At 33.3% G+C, this 19,630-nt stretch overlaps 1 protein-coding gene across 1 annotated transcript in view; it reads right to left on the bottom strand.

Annotated features, from left to right (window-relative positions):
• Positions 1-2,583: 2,583 nt before the first annotated feature.
• LOC121123596 (uncharacterized) overlaps positions 2,584-19,630 on the bottom strand; it is a 44,561-nt gene continuing 27,514 nt past the window's right edge. Inside the window, 12 exon segments of the mRNA XM_071890817.1 lie at positions 2,584-3,364; positions 3,484-4,865; positions 4,947-5,441; positions 5,666-6,740; positions 6,944-6,982; positions 7,176-7,380; positions 11,310-12,202; positions 12,205-12,695; positions 14,068-14,356; positions 14,418-14,494; positions 14,610-14,694; positions 14,754-15,224. Coding sequence (XP_071746918.1) covers positions 3,164-3,364; positions 3,484-4,865; positions 4,947-5,441; positions 5,666-6,740; positions 6,944-6,982; positions 7,176-7,380; positions 11,310-12,202; positions 12,205-12,695; positions 14,068-14,356; positions 14,418-14,494; positions 14,610-14,694; positions 14,754-15,224 — 5,703 coding nt within the window. The 3' untranslated portion in view covers positions 2,584-3,163.

A 19,630-nucleotide genomic window follows, 5' to 3' on the forward strand; every position in this document is an offset into this window, starting at 1 on the left:
GTAGTACTCCTGCCCCCCTCAAAAAAATAATTAGGGAATTTTAACTTCTTACAAGAAACTTTTATAGTTCAGGATGAAAATTTTTTACATAAAAATGGGAGTGATTTTTTTTTCAAAAAAATTAATATTTGAAATTTTTTCCAAACAATTTAATGTTTCAAATTGTTTCCAAAAAATTTATTTTCTTTGTAAAGAGCTGTGGATTTTTGAATTTTTTTTCGGAACAACTGTAGATTTAGAAAATGTTTTTCTTAAAAATTTAAAATCTGATTTTTTTTTTCAGTTTTGGAAATTCTTTTCTAAAATTTTTTAAACTTTTTGTCAAAGCTGTGGATTTTGAAAAAAATTTCCCAAAAAATTAATTTATTGTGAATTGCTATTTAATATTTGAAATTTCAGTTTTCATTTCACAAAGCATTCTTCCAAAATATAATCCGACGGATTCCCCTGATCAACTTTGTTCGACAGTTTCTTTGAACAAAGTTTTTTGAATAAGTCAGAATAAATACAACTTAAGTCGCACTCGAATTATTACCTTTGCTATACTACCTTTCAGAAATACTTCACTGTTGTTTAAAAAAAAAAAAATGAATAGCAAGGTTGAGCCCGGTTCAGCGATTCTATCGATCTGGGTTCCTTCATTTCAACGGTTTCGTTCTCGGTTCAGCTTTAATACATTATTAGTTTGGTAACAGGGACTTAAAACAAGAGGCGTTCGTAGAAAATTCGGGCCCTGGAAATAATATTCCATACAAACAGGCCCTCGGCTATATATACGCCGAGTACCCCAAGTTATAAAAGGGGCCTCTGTTAAAATGCATTAGTGAAAGGGGGCCTTGGCATAGTACAGTTTGGGAAAGTCTGGCTTAAGAAATATTATATTTATCGTATTATAGGGCCCAGTCAAGCTTAGTAGCGGATCTGGATCCATAATCTACCCCACCCCTTCCGTCTTATATTTACGCTGTCTGGTGCCTAAAACCCCTTTTCCATATCCATAAGAAGTCCTTAGCTATTTGGAACTCAGATACAAGTGTATCACCATGGCAACGTAAAAAAAATCATTGGAAAACGGCTTAGGGGAATTACACAAAATACTCCAAAAATTGACTTATTGATTAAAGCTAATTTTTTTTTTTATATATATTCTATACAGGAACAAAAGCACAAGAACCGAGACCGATAAGCAATACATTGCAGTCTTGGTTCTACCACTTCAACCGCAAGACCGCTAAGGATAGTCATTATCCTATTTACGACAAATTAATCCTATTGAAACATGCAGTTCATTGGATATTTTGTAATTGAGAGTTGGAAAAGTTCATTATTTAAAAAAAAGGATATACACGAAGTGTATTTCCTTAGAATTATGTTGAGTATTGGTTAATTAATACCTAAATGTTAATGTAAAAATATCTTGAATTGATTATATGCAAGAAACGTTTTTTCATCTCGTAGATCGTTTTAATTTTAAATTAACAAAATTAATATTCATGGGACGACATACTTCATCAATCATACGTAAATTTTAATTTAAACCCTATAACGTAATACGTATCATATTTGATTCAGTTTTTTAAGTTTAGAATTGTCACAAAATATAAAATCAAGTGTAGGAGCTCACCTGCACTAAGTGGTCGTTTTTTCAGTTTCACTTACCTGACTACTATATACAGGTTTGACTCCTTATCATAAAATGTCAATAATTACAAATCAACAAAATATTATTCCCTTCAAACTATTAATGGGATGATCACAAAAAAATTCCCGGTGCCGATTCTTTAATATTTTTATTTTACAATTTTGCTATCAAGGCGTCCACAGGATTTTATTAGGGGCCTTGGTTTTTGAAAAAAAAAAACCCCAAAAATTATCGTTTTTTTGAAAAATTAAATTTTTAGAATTTTTTTTTTCAAATATACAATTTGATATTTGAATTTTTTTTTCAAAAATCAACAACTATTCACAAAAAAAATTAAAACCCATGGCTACTCTTAAAAAATAACAAAAACTCATAGTTGTTCTCCAAAAAATAAAGTTTTTTCTAAAAAAAATTCAAAAACTAATTTTCTAATGTATTAATTTTTTTCAAAAAAATTCATATATAACATTTTCTAGTAAAAAGCAAAATTCCTTCATTTAAGGGAGGGGCCAATTTTTTCATAGCTTAAAAGTCTAATAATGAGTTAATACCTGTAATAGATCATTATAAATAAGAATCAATATCACTTAGTACTTTCCCAATGTCGATTCCAGAAAAAACACTCAATTCTCCAATTACGGATAATCGTTCTATCACTACTACAAACTAATTCACATTATGTAATCCTTATTCTTGAGAGATTCATTTTTATACCCTTGATTTCCTACTTATTATTATCCATGTTTCAAATGAAAGATGCAATCAATCATTCTTTTTAATCAAATAAGTGGATTGGTATTTACGTACATAATATCACATGCATACATTTACGGATCCTTAAAAACTTGACATTAGTACATACACACATACATAATACTATGCAGAAGGAACAAATGATGAGTTAAAAAAATGAATAGATTTAGACTTAGACACGGATACAATTTAATTAAATAGCTTTTATTAAAACATTGAAAAAAAGGATGAATGATTTTTTTTTAATACTGAGAAATGTGGTGATTTGATTCCCCACTACGCAGAGAGTCTCTTAAAAAAGGAGACTAATATATCTTCTCAGTTTGTATAAAGACTTTATTGAAACACTATTCTAACGACAAATACACGTCATGGCATTAATATTTCCTTATGTGGAGTGGCTCAATTGACTTTACGTTTTTCCAGCTTGACTTATCCTTATTTGATAAAACAATCTCACTATATATTTTCACACAAAATTAAAAATAAAGGGAGGGGGGAAATCAAATGCAATAGAAAATATTAAAGGATATATTGTTAAGGTCCTCCAAACATCAGCAAATTTAAATATTTTTTATTATTATTTTTTTAAAATAATTATAGATATAAAGCAAGTAGTAACGAATAAACAAAAAGGTGTGTCCTCGACAAAGAAAAAAAAATGGACATTTATTATAAATATGTTTACATATGTTTTCTACTCTTCACAAATACTTCCAACACAGTTGAAATAAGACATAAAAAAGAAAAAAAAAGTTTTATCACAATTTAAGATTTTTCTTCACTTAACGCCTTTAATGCGTCTTTCACAGAATGGAAAATTAAGTTTTTGACCTGAAGCTTGTCTTCGCCCATGGCTTGGGATTCAGGTAAATAACGCATTGATTGTACCATATAAAAACTATGTGGCAAGCTCTCTGCCGAAACAAAATCACTTGATATTGAGATACAGCATTTTAAATGCTTAACCTATTTAAAAAAGGGGAAAATAAAAAATCAAAACTTAGGAATTTGTTTTGAACAATTTAAGACTATATTTGTATTGATATTTCAAATATAGCATTATAGTTAAATTTGTTTTTTCTTACCTGCTTAGGTGCACCAGCGGGAATTAATATGGCTTCCCCAGGGCTCTGAAAAATTGTTGATGAAGAAACACCGTATTCACTTTTGAGCTTAGCTCTAAGTTTTGCATCGAGGTATTTGGTTTCTTCATGAAGATAATCAAAGTCAAGGTCTTTGTCTCCAGCTTCCTTGTTTAATAAGTCTCTAATTTTATCTGCATCTTGAGGATGAAAGACATGCCAAACAGCAGCGACCTCTGAATTAGGTACACTTTCAAGTTCAGAAAAGAGATCATTTTCCTCTTCTTCAATTGTATTCGTCTTAGAAGAGTAGACAATAACATTGAGAGAATCAGCTATATCCAAATGAAGATTTACTGTCCCGAGATTAGGGCTAGAAGGAGTGCCATGAATAAACCAAGCTCGAGGCCCGAGGTCAGGTCGGACAAATACATCAGGTAAGGATAAAGCCATATTTAATGAAGAAGATCGACTTGTATAAGCTGACAAAGGAAGGGAATTTAAGAACTCTGCTGACCTGGATGGAAATGCTTCTGAAAATTCTTCACCTTGAGGTGGCCAATCCTTCGTTTTGAGATATAAGTTTTTACCAGAATCATCCTTAATACCCTTTTCAGGATCAATAAAACCCATCAAAAACTTTTTAATAGGATATACTCCTTTTGGTTTATTAGTAAGAGCTTCAGCAAGTTCAACCTTGATATCTCCAAAACTTTCAATCAATTTTTCAGGATCCCAGGAGGATATTGCTGACACTTTAGTTAAATTTCGTATCACAATGGGAATACCCGAGCCCCAAACTCCCTTAAACATTTCTAAAGAAGAATTATCCACGTCATTTTCCAAACAAAGTACCTTTCCTTCGCACAGCCAATTATGAGTTTTGGAATTTGTACCCATAGTTTCATTTTGAAAGGCCTTTATATTTTTCCAATGGTGGTGTAAGGAGTTATTAATCTGAGGCATACCTCGACGTTGAAAGAATTCCAATTTTGAGGGTTTATTTTCTTTTTCATCGAGATCCTCCGTATCTTGAGAGTGTGCATCCTTCCTAATAGGGAACATACCTCCGTTCTTAGTGACGGATGAATTATTGAGCAAACTCTCTAGTCTTGTAAGAGCTTCTCCAGCTACTATTTGTGTTAGGACTAGTTTATCTAATTCGTGTCCTTGCCGATTTGTACATAAGAGCCATGAATACTTGTCTTGTTCTTTATCATTCTCTCCCCATGTACGAACAATATCATTCTTGCGATTCAAGTAACAATCTACACAAACAACAAATCCACATTTGCTACAAGCCCAGTGAAAGTTGAATAATGTTGCATCACACACATCACACATTTCCCTTACTCCTTGAACCACTCGCTTCCAAGCGACAGTATCTTAAAGATATAAATGATTCAATATTATTAAAAGAGCTCAGATTGATGTAAATGAACTAATTTATAAAATATAAAACTTACCATCACTAGCCATGTGAGCTTTTTGTGCAGCTCTTTCTTGGTCCATAATAGTAGTAAAATCTACTTTCAAATGTTGAAGTACTTTAACAGCCTGTTCTTTATCGATGACTGATTTGGAGCCAGAGACTGACCATACAGCTATATCATTCTCCGTTGCATCCCGTATTGGATTACAAAATCCAGAAACAGCCAGTTGCCCATTTTTTGTAAACTTTAACCTTCTAAAAGCATAAAATCTGCAAAAAATATTGGGCATTTTCTTATTTCTTTGACTTTGAGTCCATCTACACTCTCTACATTTGGCTAATTTTGGGGCAACTTCGAAACAGCTAGCGTCTTGGAGAAAGCTTTCTCCTGTCTTCTTTAATTGAGCTATTGATGGCTTTAAAAAATGGATTCTTTTTATCGATGAGTACTTGTGACAAAATACTCGGTGATGATGAAGGATCACTCCCTCCTTTTCGTCCTCCGTTGCTCCCTTCAAGGGAATCACTTACAATTCCTTTTCTCACACCAGGTTTGCGCCCCCTTTTCTTAGGCTTTTCCTCAACATTGTCCTTATCAGAATCGGAGTTGCTATCACTATCACGTTGCTTTGACTTTTTACTTCCATTTGTTTTTAAGGAAGATTTTGATCTTCCTCTGCCTCCTTTTTTTGTTATAGTTTTTCTTTTCACAACTCCATGACTTGATTCACTATCCGAGCTAGATGAATCAGCTTTCTTTTTTAGGAGAAGAGTACCCATTTAGCGATTTACTGACACTTCCCCCTCCTTTGGACGAGTTCGTTGATAAGGCTGGCGAAGGTGTCATACGTGGGTTAGGAGTTGGAGGATTAGAGAAAGAACTTTTTATAGGTGGATGAGACGGTGTAGGAGGAGCGGTATTTGGTTCTGAATATGCTTTGATCCAAGCTTTTTTCAACTTATGAACATATCCAAAATCATCATCAGAATTAGTATCCTGAGCGGATTGAGTGGAGGAGATTGATGGACCACTATTTAAGACTGTTGAAATCGAAGAATTTGATGAGGATGCTGCTGTAGCAACTAGATTTTGGGAACCAGTATCATTGAAGCAGCCTCCACTGCTATTATTACTACTAATTGTCGTCGTTGTAGTTGGTACTTGACATGAGACAACTGCTTTGTTGATAACTGTATTAATAACACTTGGAACAGGTTCTGGAGGAAGCACACTTGGTTCTAGAACTTTGTATAATGTACCAGCATCAAATCTTCCAGCCTTCTTAGGAGGCATGTCATTACAGTCACTTTGGCGCTTGGTTGCCGATCCTAAGTCAAGAGGAAGCTCATCAAAATAATTCAATGGACGCGTTTGAGCTCCATGTGCAGGAGGAGGTGGAATTCTTGGTGGTGATGATGATGAAGTTCGCGGAGGAGGAAGAACAGACACTGGAGTATGAGATTGTGGCCCATTACTTGGAAAAAAAGGCGTTGCAGGTGGAGACACGGCAGACATGAGTGGACTAGGAGTAGAATGCCCTCCAACAGGGCTAACACTATTAGAAGGATGAAAACGAGTAGCTGTGGTTTCATAAGGTTTAAAAACTACAGAATGTTCTTTCGGCCCCACATCCCCCTTGTTGAAAGGAGAATACACCTTTGGGTCTGAGACTCTTGGATTGCCAATATTGGCTGCCATTGCATTTATATACTGTTGTTGTTGTCTAAAAGCAGCTGCAGCATCATGGCGTGAGTCTTCAAACTTTCTCCTATCATCCTTTGTAACTCCAGGAAGTTGAGACCAATGCTGGCCAGCATCAGCCATTTTCTGAAAGAGGAATAAAAATGAATTAGATTCATTCATTCATCAAAGTACGTATGAACATCATGAGTAAATGATTCTATAGAATTTACAAATAAAGAAATACGTTTACACTCATGTATGTACATGACAAACCATAGCAGTTTGCTTCATTTGTAAATCCTAATGACTCATATCACGAATAATTAATTTAAAACAAATGTATGTACCTGAGATGCAATCATATACCTATTTGTATAACTTGGTAGCTGCATTCCAAAAATGATAGATTTTATTAGTCATTATAATAAACTACATATTATTTTATATTCAGTTGAACTGAATAATATAGCATTTTACTTTTCTACTTTTTAATTAGTAATAAATTTTAACGAGCTCGTTTGGTGTTAAGAAAGGTTGAAATATTATCAGTATTGAAAAATATATGTCATTAATAGTTACCTTTTTGGCTAGTTCCATGGACAATTGAAAGTGTTGATCTACTGCCTCAACCGCTTGCTGTTTCTTCATAAAATTTTGTTCAGCATTTCGACGTTCTCGTCTTTCCCGCTCTTCTCGATCTCGTCTTTCACGTTCATGACGCTCTTTTTCTTTTCTTTCCTTTTCAAGACGTTCTCTTCCCCTCTGTTCGGCCTCAGCCCTTTCTCTGAAAAAAGTCAAAGTATATATGTTAGAAAACTTAACACTTTAACCATAAATAAACTAAAGTACCCATATGCATATCAACATGTATTGCCATTTTGTCATAGTTATATTAATTGCATATTGTTAAAAGTGTCTTAAATAGTACAACTGTATTTCCAGACACAGCGTGAACTACATAATACTATAAATAACAGAGGAAATAAATAAAATGTTATTTGTTTAAAAACACACAGGTGCAAATGTTTCTGAAGTTTACTGGATATCAGATAACGGAGAAGAAGTATGATTTGCCCTACTTTTCACATTTCCTGCACTTTTATTTATACATTTGCCTAGTGAATTTCACCCTCGATCATACAAAAGCAAGCTAGAATGATCTTTCTCAACCTGAAGACCGGATTCCCTACATTTATATTCTTCCATAGTCGTCAACGTCATTCAGAAAAATAGTCTGATTAATCCTTTGGAAGCACCCCTAATTCCAATTTAAGTAATAAATAAAAAAATGCATTGTCACAATGAGATAATTAGAAATTGATAGCGTTTATAGTTAAAAACGGAATGTTCGGTGCCAAATATCATAAATCAAGTAAAGGTTTTAAACTATAGTTAACGAACGTTATTCCATATCACAAATAATCTCATAAATTTTGAATACAAAGGCTATAATTAAATATGTAAAGTAAAAAAAAAAAAAAAATTGTACATTTTTCATTATTCTTGATTGTTTTTGTCTTAAAGGATGACAAATTTGATATTACTACTTCCGGAAAGCCATTTATTTTTGGAAAAATGTAAGTAACATCATCAAATAATAATCACGTAGAAAGAGTATATAATTTGGATGATAGAACAGTATTTTGATAAGAAAATATGCATGAAATGCAGTATAAAAACATGCCACAGAATGTTCAAAGTGTGTTAATTTATATATATAGATAAATGGTTTAATACATATTAAACTTAAATCTCAATCAGTAGAGCACAACAGTAGTAGTCCTCCCACCGCCCGCTGCAGCACTTTCCTTTCACATCATTTATACAAAGAGTATATATAAGTGTTTTTAATATATAAGATACATACATGTATTTACGTATAATTCCCACACGCTGAGAATACTTACACTATATTTATACCAAGTATGTATGAAATTACTTAAACTTTGTTAGTTTGAAAGTTGAATAAAAACTTGCTGTATATATATATATATGTACGTTAGACTGTTCCGTTTTCGGTTGTATACTTTTTACTCTCGCATACAAAAACCTTTTCTACTGAGAACTAGTTTGGTGAGGTTAAATGCCTCTCAGAGCATTTTAAGTTGAAGAAAAAAAATAACGATTTTTGTGTTTTCAGGCATCTTGTACCGTTCTAAATATGATGAGTAGAAAATTGTACTTTTATATTTATTATTATTTGGTTTTATGATTAAAAATATTGTACATCTTTTTTTTTTAATTTTAGGGGCTCTAAAATGTACTCAATTATTTATCCTTTCCCTGTTTTATCAAATATATCATTCCTTATTTATTCGGTCCAAACCAGTCCTTCGGAATGTCTGTACTACAACTAGTGTTGTATCCGTTTAAAAAAACTAAAATAACTTCAGTCTTATCAGTCCGGTCCTAATACAATTTTTCAGTCGTAGGACGGGTCCTTATTGGTCTTTTATGGTCATTTCAACAGCTGAAATGACGACGTAGTTATTAAGTACTTTCAACTGTTCAACACAACCACTTTTAAGAGTCAAGATACCTGAAGTTTAAAGTAGCAGGTGTGTGTGGCTCATACGCTCTTACTATCATTTATTATTTTCCTCGTTATTTCAAATATTTATTATTCAGTTCTAGCTATGAGTGAAGAATAGCTAAGACTGGAGGACTGACGTATATGTCTTCAGGACTGTTGAAGGATAAAAAAGATCGGACCGATAAAAAAAAGAAGACTCAAATGGGGAGGGAGACTGATTAGATTATCAGTCCTAGGAACGATCCAATAGTAACAAAAACTGATTAAAAAAAAGAAATAAAGTTGAGAGACGTCATCCGATAGGACTGATATACAGGACTGCAGAATTCTGTCCTATATAAGGACTCACACAACACTAATTATTTCTCCTTTTTTGTTGACCTACCATCACATTTCAACCAGGATTAAATGTTAATTAGTTATATCCCATTTTTTCAAATTAAAATTGCCCTGTATTATGCGAAAAATGGCTTAGGAGGCCTCAAACTTTGCCAAAAACTGTTTTTTGATGGTCACGAGAAAAGAAAAACTTTTGTGCAGGGACAAAAAAATATCAACCCAAAAACGGGGCAGTCTAATGTATAGTCATAAATAAATGACTACTTTGCAATGCATAACAACACAAGAGATCAAAATAACTGAACGAATCCATCTATTTGGGAATTTTAGAATTGTTATTATATGGTTCCTTTTATGAAAATAAAGATACATTAACTGACGATCCACTTGAATGTAAAAGCGTTCAAAGACCTTCAACATGACCTTTAAATTTGAAAGATATGGACAAAAAGAATCCAGTTTGATATATATATAAATACACATTGATTTATACGATTAGAAAATCATGAAATGTCGAAAAAAGATAATGTTTATGGCGTTAGACAAGGACGTAAAATATAGTCACTAATGAATAAGTCCTTTGTGTATAAAGAAAATGATGTTTTAGAATAGTCATATTGAGGGGGAGAGAAAGTACAAAGGAGACTTCTCTAAAAGCAGGTAAAAAGATAAAAATAATATTATAAACGTGTTAAATACATAGTTATTTGATACGGACACAATTTTCCTTATGATTATTCTTATATATTTCATGTTAGTAAGTTATATAAATAGAGGACTCAATTCCAGTGAAAACAACAATTATTATTATTTAATAAAGTATTGTTTTACATGACAGACAGAACATATTTAATGAAAATTGTTTAGTGTGATCAAAGGTAAGAGATTAACACACATCCATTCTTCACATTAATACAGATAAACAAGAATAACTAAGATAACAGGGGCCTATATGCATGTATTTCTATGTAGAGGTAATTTCATCATATCTTTATTTACCCTTCCGAAACTACGTTGCAGAATAGGATAGAGAGAGAGAAAATACAGAAAAGGACACACTGCACTTCGACAAAATAACTACATTTACCAGAGAGAAAAAAAGATTTATTTTACAATATCCAAGGAGAAGAGTATGGTTCAAATGGTTATAATAAAAAAAAAAAAAAAAAAAAAAAAAGACTACTGATGTCAATTTATCATTCTTCTACAGTAATATATAATAACTTTTCCATGCTTCATTAAATAACTAGAGAAAAAGGAAGGATACATGTATGTATTTACACAGAATACTGAAGAGCTATTACACTTTTCAAGAGTATTTGTATCAAGTGCTACTACTGCGTGATTGAATCTATGATTCTTTTGATAAAACATTGACAAGGTGAAAACAATTTATTGAAGTACATAATATATGGGTCCAATATGTGTCGTTTGTGTTAAGTGACCAATACATACTTTAATAATGTGATTCTTCTTCCTTAGTCAATTATACATACATACATTCTAATTAACTAAATTTAAAGAATATGCCATTTATCTATCAATTTAAAGAATTGAAACATATTTCAATGATAAATGACTCTATGTATGTAAAATTGAAAACTTGGAATTGAATTTTTAAAGTGAATGATATTTGCGTTATTTTTCTTTTCATACAAATTAATTAGGACTGAAGTGTAGCTTAATTAATTAATTTGTACGCGAATACACACATAAGGATGTCGCAACAAAATGTCCGATGTTGATTGTAGTACTACAAACGTTTATTTTAACAAATAAATGGATATAGCTAGCTAGTAATGGCAAAACATACTAATACACATAAAATAACAGATAATTACCTGAATATCCTTTCCCTATCTGCTGCAATCTCTCTTTCTCTTGCAAGAATGGAGTAATCGTTTCTTCCAAGTAAGTGAGGTGGAACTCCTCCTGCTGCGGCAGCTGCCGCAGCTGCGTTAAATTGAGGATAAGGTTGTTTGAGCAGAATCTCAGGGGGTATACCAGCGGCTGCGAGAGATTGATGATATTGAGCTAATAAATGCGGAGACAAAGCAGCTCCATGTGCTGCAAGTCCAGCTTGTTGCAGAGCTGCAGCTTGATAATGAGCAGTAAGAGCTGTGATATTGGCAGCTGCAGCAGCAGACAGTGGATTTGAAGGAGGAAGAAGGCGACGATCTCCACCACTGGAAGAGGACCTCTCAGACGAAGAGTGATCACCCATAATAGAGACAGAGTTTGTGGTTAACTTGGATTGAATGTCTTTTTCCTCAACTCCACTTAAATCATGAGAACTAGGCCTACTACTAGTCCTTTGTTCATCTCCAGATAGGGCAGATGAGCGCGATCCAGATCTTTCGTCACCCGAAGATCGAGTGCAATCAGATCGTATTGTAGAGCTTATACCAGAATCTGAGCGGTCATCATCCATTTTAACAACAGAGAGACCTTCATCGACGCGAGGCGACGACGACGATGTTTTTGATGACAAAATAATATCATCTTGTTTTTCGGATTTAATTACTTCTAATTTAGAGCCTTCTTCTAGTATATGATTTCCTGGTGGTAGGGGTGCTCTGTTTTCAAATGAGAGTAATGGCGTAGATGCATCAATTTGCTTCTTTATCTCTGAATGAATTACAGGGCTAGACGACGATACAACTGCTATTTCAATATCCTTAGTTTTTCTCCTCTTATCCTCTTCTCCGTCTTCTTTAGAGATAAAATTATTTTTTATGATAAGATTAGGAGAAGAGTTATTATGATTACTACTATTTGACTTTTGTTTTGCTTTCCTTTATTAAACTTTAGAGGTCTCTTGGTGGTAGTAGACGTAGAATTGTTGCTATCCTCCGTCTCAGATTCATCAGAATGGAAATCATAGAGAGAGAATCGAGCTTTAAGTTCGTCAACTTTCTTAGAGGAAGGGTTGTTATTATCACTTTTATTATTGGTTAATGACTCAGTATTATGGACTTTATTTTTATTTGACGCTTGTGAATTCGAAGCAGACGTGGATTGCTGTGGTTGAGGCCTTACTATGGCAACTGCTTTTCTTTTTTGAGGCTTGTTATCGGCAAGACGACTGCCACCACAGGCATTTTTGTCAACAAGTGAAGCTAGAGTCGTCTCTTGTTTATTGTTATTATTATTGCTATTATTTACAGAGTTCCCACCCCGAGGTTTAACCACCACAAGACGCTTTGTTGTTTTCTGAAGTTTTTTTTCTGTGGACAAAAAAAAAATCTAATGTAATTATAATTTATTAGACAAAACGGAATGACAAAAATAATGATATTTTATTACATATTCGACCATCTGTTTCAGACAAATATGTATATTCTTTCAACACGTATCTGAGTGTAGTTATACTAGTAATGTCCGTTCTGCTTCCCCCAACTGGCAACTATGAACGTTGATGATCTCAATTTTAAAATAATAATAATCATATACATATATAAATTCGTTGAAGGAGGAACAGGGGGGGGGGGCAGAGTAAATGGAATTCAAAGTATGTATTATATTTTAACATCTACTTGCTACATTGATAATTTCATTATACGTATATATATTTATAAAATGTAAAAAAAAAAATCCTTGAGTCAGGAGAACAGGGAGAAGATATTCATTACAATATGTAGTGTGTGTATAGACATCATCATCATCATCAAAAGTTTCAAAATTGACGCGGAGGACTAGTAGCAAGGTGTCAGTTGTTAAAATAGTGGAAGAATTAAGAGATTGAGGTGTCCTTTCTAAGCTGTTAGAACATAACACTAATACGACTCAAAGAGAGAGACAAAAGAGATGATCAAAAAATGGAATAGGGGCAGGAAAGAGCCGCTGCTGTTCAACTTGAAGAAAAAATAAAACTGAAAAAAATATTTAGCTACCATTAAGAAGGAAAACCTCTTTCCTTCATAGCACATATTTCTTGAGTGAACAAAGAATAAATTGGAGGGAAGCCTTCAAGGCACACGCCGTATCTGCCTTTTTCCCCAAAGTTCTTCGCCATTGAAATTAGAAAAAAAAGAAGGAAAAAAAGGAAAAAAAATAGAACTTCTAGGGCACTCCCTGGAGGCATTCAAAGAGAGGAGAAATCTTCAAAAAAAAAAAAAAAAAAAAAAAAAACTTCAAAAAAAATCCCACCAAAACAACAGATCAAATAATATCAAAATAGTGCACTTACAAAAGGAAAACACAACGGAGCTACAACTGAATCGATGGATTTAATAAATAATAATAGAACAGAAATAGTATTAAAGGAACAACAAAAAATGGTCCTCCGTACACATCGTCTCACTATGAAGGGAATTTCGTAACTGACTCCCCTCAAAAGAACAGGAATGCCTCCGCCCGCCCGCCCAACCGCGTGTGTTTTTTGCTCTCTCTTTTTTTTCTCTCTCTCTCTCTAGAAAAAAAAAATGTCTTCGTCATCATCCCTTCTTCTTGCTAGAGAAGAAATAAAAGAAGAAGGATGATGGGTTATCCTCAAATAAAATACACTCAAATATGAGTGTACCCAAAAAACAAAACAAGAAGAAAGTCCTGCGAATAATAACAATAATAATGTCGTTTATTAATGCAACGCATACATACCTTGATTATTATTATTATTATTATTACTATTAGACTTTAATTTTGATTTCTTTAGACTAGGATTTTTCTTTCTTTCGTGTACATTTTTTAAGGAGTTATTATTGTTATTGGTTGATGAGACCGTGGTGGAAGAGGAGTGTGACCGTTTTCTTCTGCCTCTCATAGGATTAGTAGTAGTATTTGTCGTTGTTGTTGTTGTTGATTTCTTAAGATGAGCTCTATTTGTTTTATATGGTTTTTTAGAGACGATTCTTCGTCTTGGCAAGTGTGTTCCATAATTATGACAAACCTAGGAAGAAATTGTGTTTTTATAAAAAGTATATGAGTGTATATATATATGTAATTATTACCCGTATACTTCCTACAGATGATCTTGATCGACGGGGAGTTATCCCTATATTTTCTCCTTTTAAAATGGATTCCACAACTATGAAATGAAGCAAAAAGTATAAAAAAACGTAAATGCATTTTTAAGAAAAATGAAATATATATATATATGTGTGTATAAGAGAAACTTTCTCCTTTAAGTATATAATTATTACCTCCTTCTCCAAGTAATTTCAAATGAGTGAGTCGAGGATCTTCATAGTGTTCCTCTAAGACTGTATCATCAATGAGAGTAAACTCCTACAGTGGTAATAAATAAAGTACATCATATACAAATGAAATAATGAATATATCCTTACCCCCGTTTCATCATTATATCCAGTAGTAACGGCAGTGTACCATTGAGTAGTTCCCTCTGCTCGATAGACTTTGATCCTGAACCCGATAAGAACAGAGGGAGTATTAATGAGTAGATGCTGTCCGCCCTGAAGTTCAGACCAGGCACGAACTGCACGTTCATTGGCAGAACTAGTTTCTAATCCCGTGATGGTGGGATCCCAATCACGAATGGTTTTGAGCTTGGAAGTGTCTTGAAAATCAAGAAGAGAGTCCACGAGGAACTCGAGTGGTCTGGAATGTTTGGACTTATAGAATCCAATGTTATCTACAAGTGGAATAAAGGCCAAGGCAGGATGAAGGGAACCTCTTGTGGCAGAGGGACGGCTCCCAAGGGATAGTTGAGACTCAACGAGGAAAATATGGTAATTGTCCGTGTACACGTTGATCCATTCCCTACTCTCCCAGGGTTGATCATCAAACTCCACCAAAAACTGTAAATACAACAACAAAACAAATATTAAATTGATCATTTGTACATAGTTTAATTAATAAACAGGTTGAAACCAAAAAATAAGACGAATATTTCTAAAAGAAGACTTTAGAGCACTACTTGTGGTGAAGATAGCATTATAATATTCCATTGATGGTAGGCATACCAATGATGTAATATCAGACATTTTTTAAATGAGAATTATTATTTTTTTAGCATTCTAAGACACATTAGATAAATAACCCAATGGTCCACACATAACTATAACTCATATGTATAATAAATGCGTAATCTAAATAGATCAATATGAAACGATATATTGGTAATTAAAAAAAACTGATGTTGTCATTAAATAAGACATTATAAGACGAAGAAATTATAACTTGTACAATCTGCTTGTAAAAGTTACAACCAAAAAAATGAGATGAATCATTTTAAATAAAGGATTTCATCCTACTTGGGATGAGGATCATGCAATTATTGAATATTGCATGAATGATGAATATGTACTAATGGGTTGTAGACTATTTTAATACAAATTAATAAAATATAAGAATTATGTTGCACATTATAAAGTTCATTTGCTCAGGGTTATATTACTCAAGTACATAAAATGTGTTTATTAAATAAGATATTATATGACGAAGAAATTCCAGCGTGTACAATTTACTTATACAAGTTGCAACTTGTACACAAGATCGTATATACCTACAGATATAAAAATATACATTTGTTGAAAAAGGAAGGAAGGAAAAAAATTCTATTTTTATTAGTACATATTTGTCTTGTCATTCACACATGATCATTAGTCCGTGTACTGCCTAATTATATTACCTGCATATTACATATGCAGGTAATATCATCAACAGTATGCCCTACATAATCAAGGGAGTTCGCAAATTATTTGCATATATATATTTTTTTTTTTGGAAGGGAGGCGTGCTTGGTTTTTGGAATTTTGTGAAAAAAAAGTCTAAAAATTACAGTTTTTTGGAAAAAAAAGTATTACATTTAAAAAATTAAAAAATTCTGTTCACAAAAAATTAATTTTTTTGGAAAAAAATTTCAAATATTAAATTTTTTGAAGAATTTTTTTAAAAATTCATAGCCATTTCCAAAACAATACAAAATCCATACCTAAAATTCTAGAGCTCTTCAGAAAAAACTGAAACCTAAATTTCAAATATTAAATTTTTCGTAGAAAAATTTCAAAAATTGAATTTTTTGTAAAAAAATTTGTAAAAAATTAATTAAATTTCTAGTAAGAATAAAAATTCCTTATTTGGGGATACAGCCCCTTCCCTGCGGACGCCCCTAATAATATAACAAAAAGATCACTTTGCATTTTGTACGTTTCTGTCTGTCTTTCTTTCCATCAAAGCATAGCAAAGAAGTAATGACTAATAGCAATAATGACTGACAATGGTCATGAGGAAGAAAACAAAAGTCAACTTCGCTCTCTCTACTAATACTACATACAAATACATCCAGCTCTTAAGAACAGTTTCAATTACTGCCATCACAACGACTACAACGACGACGACCACCACTATGTATGTGTGTACGTACAACCATCATTATCACTCTACCACTACCACTTACCACCACTCCAGGTAAACCGTTCATCATCATGGAGCAATAATAGCAACCAACAGCACTAATAACACATTATATACATATATGTGTATAAAGGAAGACATTGAAGAAGAAGAGAGTAAAAACGAACGGCAAGTGGAAATATTGTTATTCGTATAATTATTATGGGTCTATTAAAAGAAATTGTCAAAAATGAAAGGATAAGGAGGAATTATAGGGCTCCACAAATACGCAAAGAGACGCGCACTAATGAGTAATGAGGACCTCCTCCAGCTCCCTGTAATAAATAAGAGTGAAAATAAGGATTCATAAATGTTGTATTATTGTACGTACTCTATCGACGAACTCTACATAATAGCTATTATTTATTTTGACTGAGGTGAAAGACAAAGAATGAACAAACGACACCACCACTAAACATGATTTTCATTTCAAGTTTTGCTCTTAGTACCTACATATACATATTATACCTACTGGCCACTATGTAGATAGTGCATACCTAGATAAAAGGAAGACATTATTAGGTCATATTCGTTCTTCTTATTACATACATTTACGTATGTTAGTATTTACTAGGTGGGCACGTAAAATGTATATACTTTATACAGGGTGAGGATCAAAAATTAGAAAATTCCAAAAGCCGTTTTTACTTCCCTATATTTTTATTTTGTCGTCCCATTTTTATGGCAAACTTTGAGAGCAAAAGTGGTAATTCAATCATTTTCTACAATTTCTATTCAAAATATCCCCCCTCCATTCGGAATGATGGATTCAAAAGGGGGCCTTAATGAGGTCCCAGGACAAGATGAACACGACCTTCAGAGCATCGACATTCGGGTAAAAAGTATTGCTTGTCTTACCCTCCAAGACGCTCCAAACAGCAAAGTTCAGAGGGTTCACGTCGGGTGAGAACGAAGTCTGCCGACCAGAAGACAGCCATGCATAAAAGCTGCACCTTCTTGGATGTGTGTGGCAGGGCACCGTCTTGGGTAAACACATAGTTGTCCCTGAGGAACGTGCTCTTCAACCATGACAACCCATGCTACATGAGGACCTTTTAGTAGACGTCTATATTAACTTCCTAAGTTAGCCTTGAAGAAGTAGGGATGCATTTTGTTCCCGTCAGATACCACGACGCCCAGGACAATGACCTGAGCTCTTGATTCAGCCAAAGAAGGGATCATTTCTCCTGTTCAGAACAACGTTCACTTGTCGACTTGTGAGCGGAGGGGATTGCACCCCCACTGCCGTTTTCCTTGTTGTTCGCACAAAAACAAAACCAACATCAAGTAACACTGAGGAGGATTTTTTTGGGGATATTATAGAAGCAAAATGGTCTTTTAACCGACGCCTAGTTACTTCGGTCCATTCTGCTAGTGTATACATAAAACATTCTTAGATATACTACAATACTCAATTTACTCCGGATTAGATCAGTCCGGGTTTTGCTATAATACCAGTTTCCATTTATTTAGTAATAAATCATCCACCATTTGCAATATTCGAAAAGAATACAGTGTTAGTCATTGGACTTGAAATTTGTGGACTTGTCATAGTCCAATATGCTGGCAGAACAAAGAAACGAACTCTTCTAGATATTGCTGTATAAAGGGTACATTTTTAAAAATTAATTAATTACTATGCATATGACATGACTACACATTGCATAATTGTTATTGTAAGTAAATCAAAATGTAATGATGATAGCCTCAATTGATAATTAAAGAGATGCTATAAGGTTATGAAACTCAGACTTGTATAATCTGCTAGTAATAATTGGTACAGAGTTGAAACTAGTACACAAAGTATATATAATATATATTTGTACTTATCTCTTTTCTTTAGTGGGGAAATCGCCTACACACAAGCACAATATAAAGAGGAGACAGTAAGCATAGGTTGTGCTTGATGGTGGTGTAACAGATACGTAGTACATATTATTACAATATTAATAAAGCAAAGTTGATCTCTCTGTATGTTTGTTTATTTTCTGGATTGTCTGAAGATATCTCAAATTAACAACGAACGTATGTAGATAAATCTCATCGTCTCATATTAAAAAGGAAAAGAAAGGGGGAAATATGTGAATAGTGCTCCCTGATATATATCGTTAGTGTTGAAAATCGTGTGTATTTTGGGTATGTAAAAAAATAAAACAGAAAATCAACATGGTAACTCTGAAAATTTGAAGAATATTTTCGAGGAGAGCAGATTAGCTGTCATGACGTTCCATTAGACTAGTTAGAATCATCTGTGGAGAGGAAGGAGTGGGAGAAGGAAATAAACAAGGACTCCGATGCCGAACCCGCAATTCTACTATGTGTCCAACAAAGATTTACATTTATAACTTTACAAAATATCCACAGCGTAACACTCCGTCTTTTATGAGCACAACGGGGTTGGAATATAATTGAATGTAGTAGGAAAGGAAGTTGAATAATAATAACAACAGCTGAGGAAAATTAAGTCCATTCTTCAGGTTGCCAACTTAAAAAAACGGGCACTATTTACATCACTATACTGTATATGTTACGAGTTGTATAGCATATGGCATTGCTGGTATGTAAGTAAAGAACTCGTAGTTGTGTATGTTAGCTCATATTTTATACAACTCTATACTTTATAGAGATCTATAAAGTATTAGTTGAGGACTCTTCTTCTCAAACTGTTATCATTATTATTTCATTCTTGAGGAGAAGACATCTAAGTATCGAGTAATTACATGTGAATGTCCTCATGAAAACGTAGCGTAAGATTGAGGATTTCTTAGGGAGTTGTTATCTTCTATATCGATTGAGCAAGGTTTGTCTC

This window comes from Lepeophtheirus salmonis, chromosome 8, assembly GCF_016086655.4.
Source record: "Lepeophtheirus salmonis chromosome 8, UVic_Lsal_1.4, whole genome shotgun sequence".
Taxonomy (NCBI): domain Eukaryota; kingdom Metazoa; phylum Arthropoda; class Copepoda; order Siphonostomatoida; family Caligidae; genus Lepeophtheirus; species Lepeophtheirus salmonis.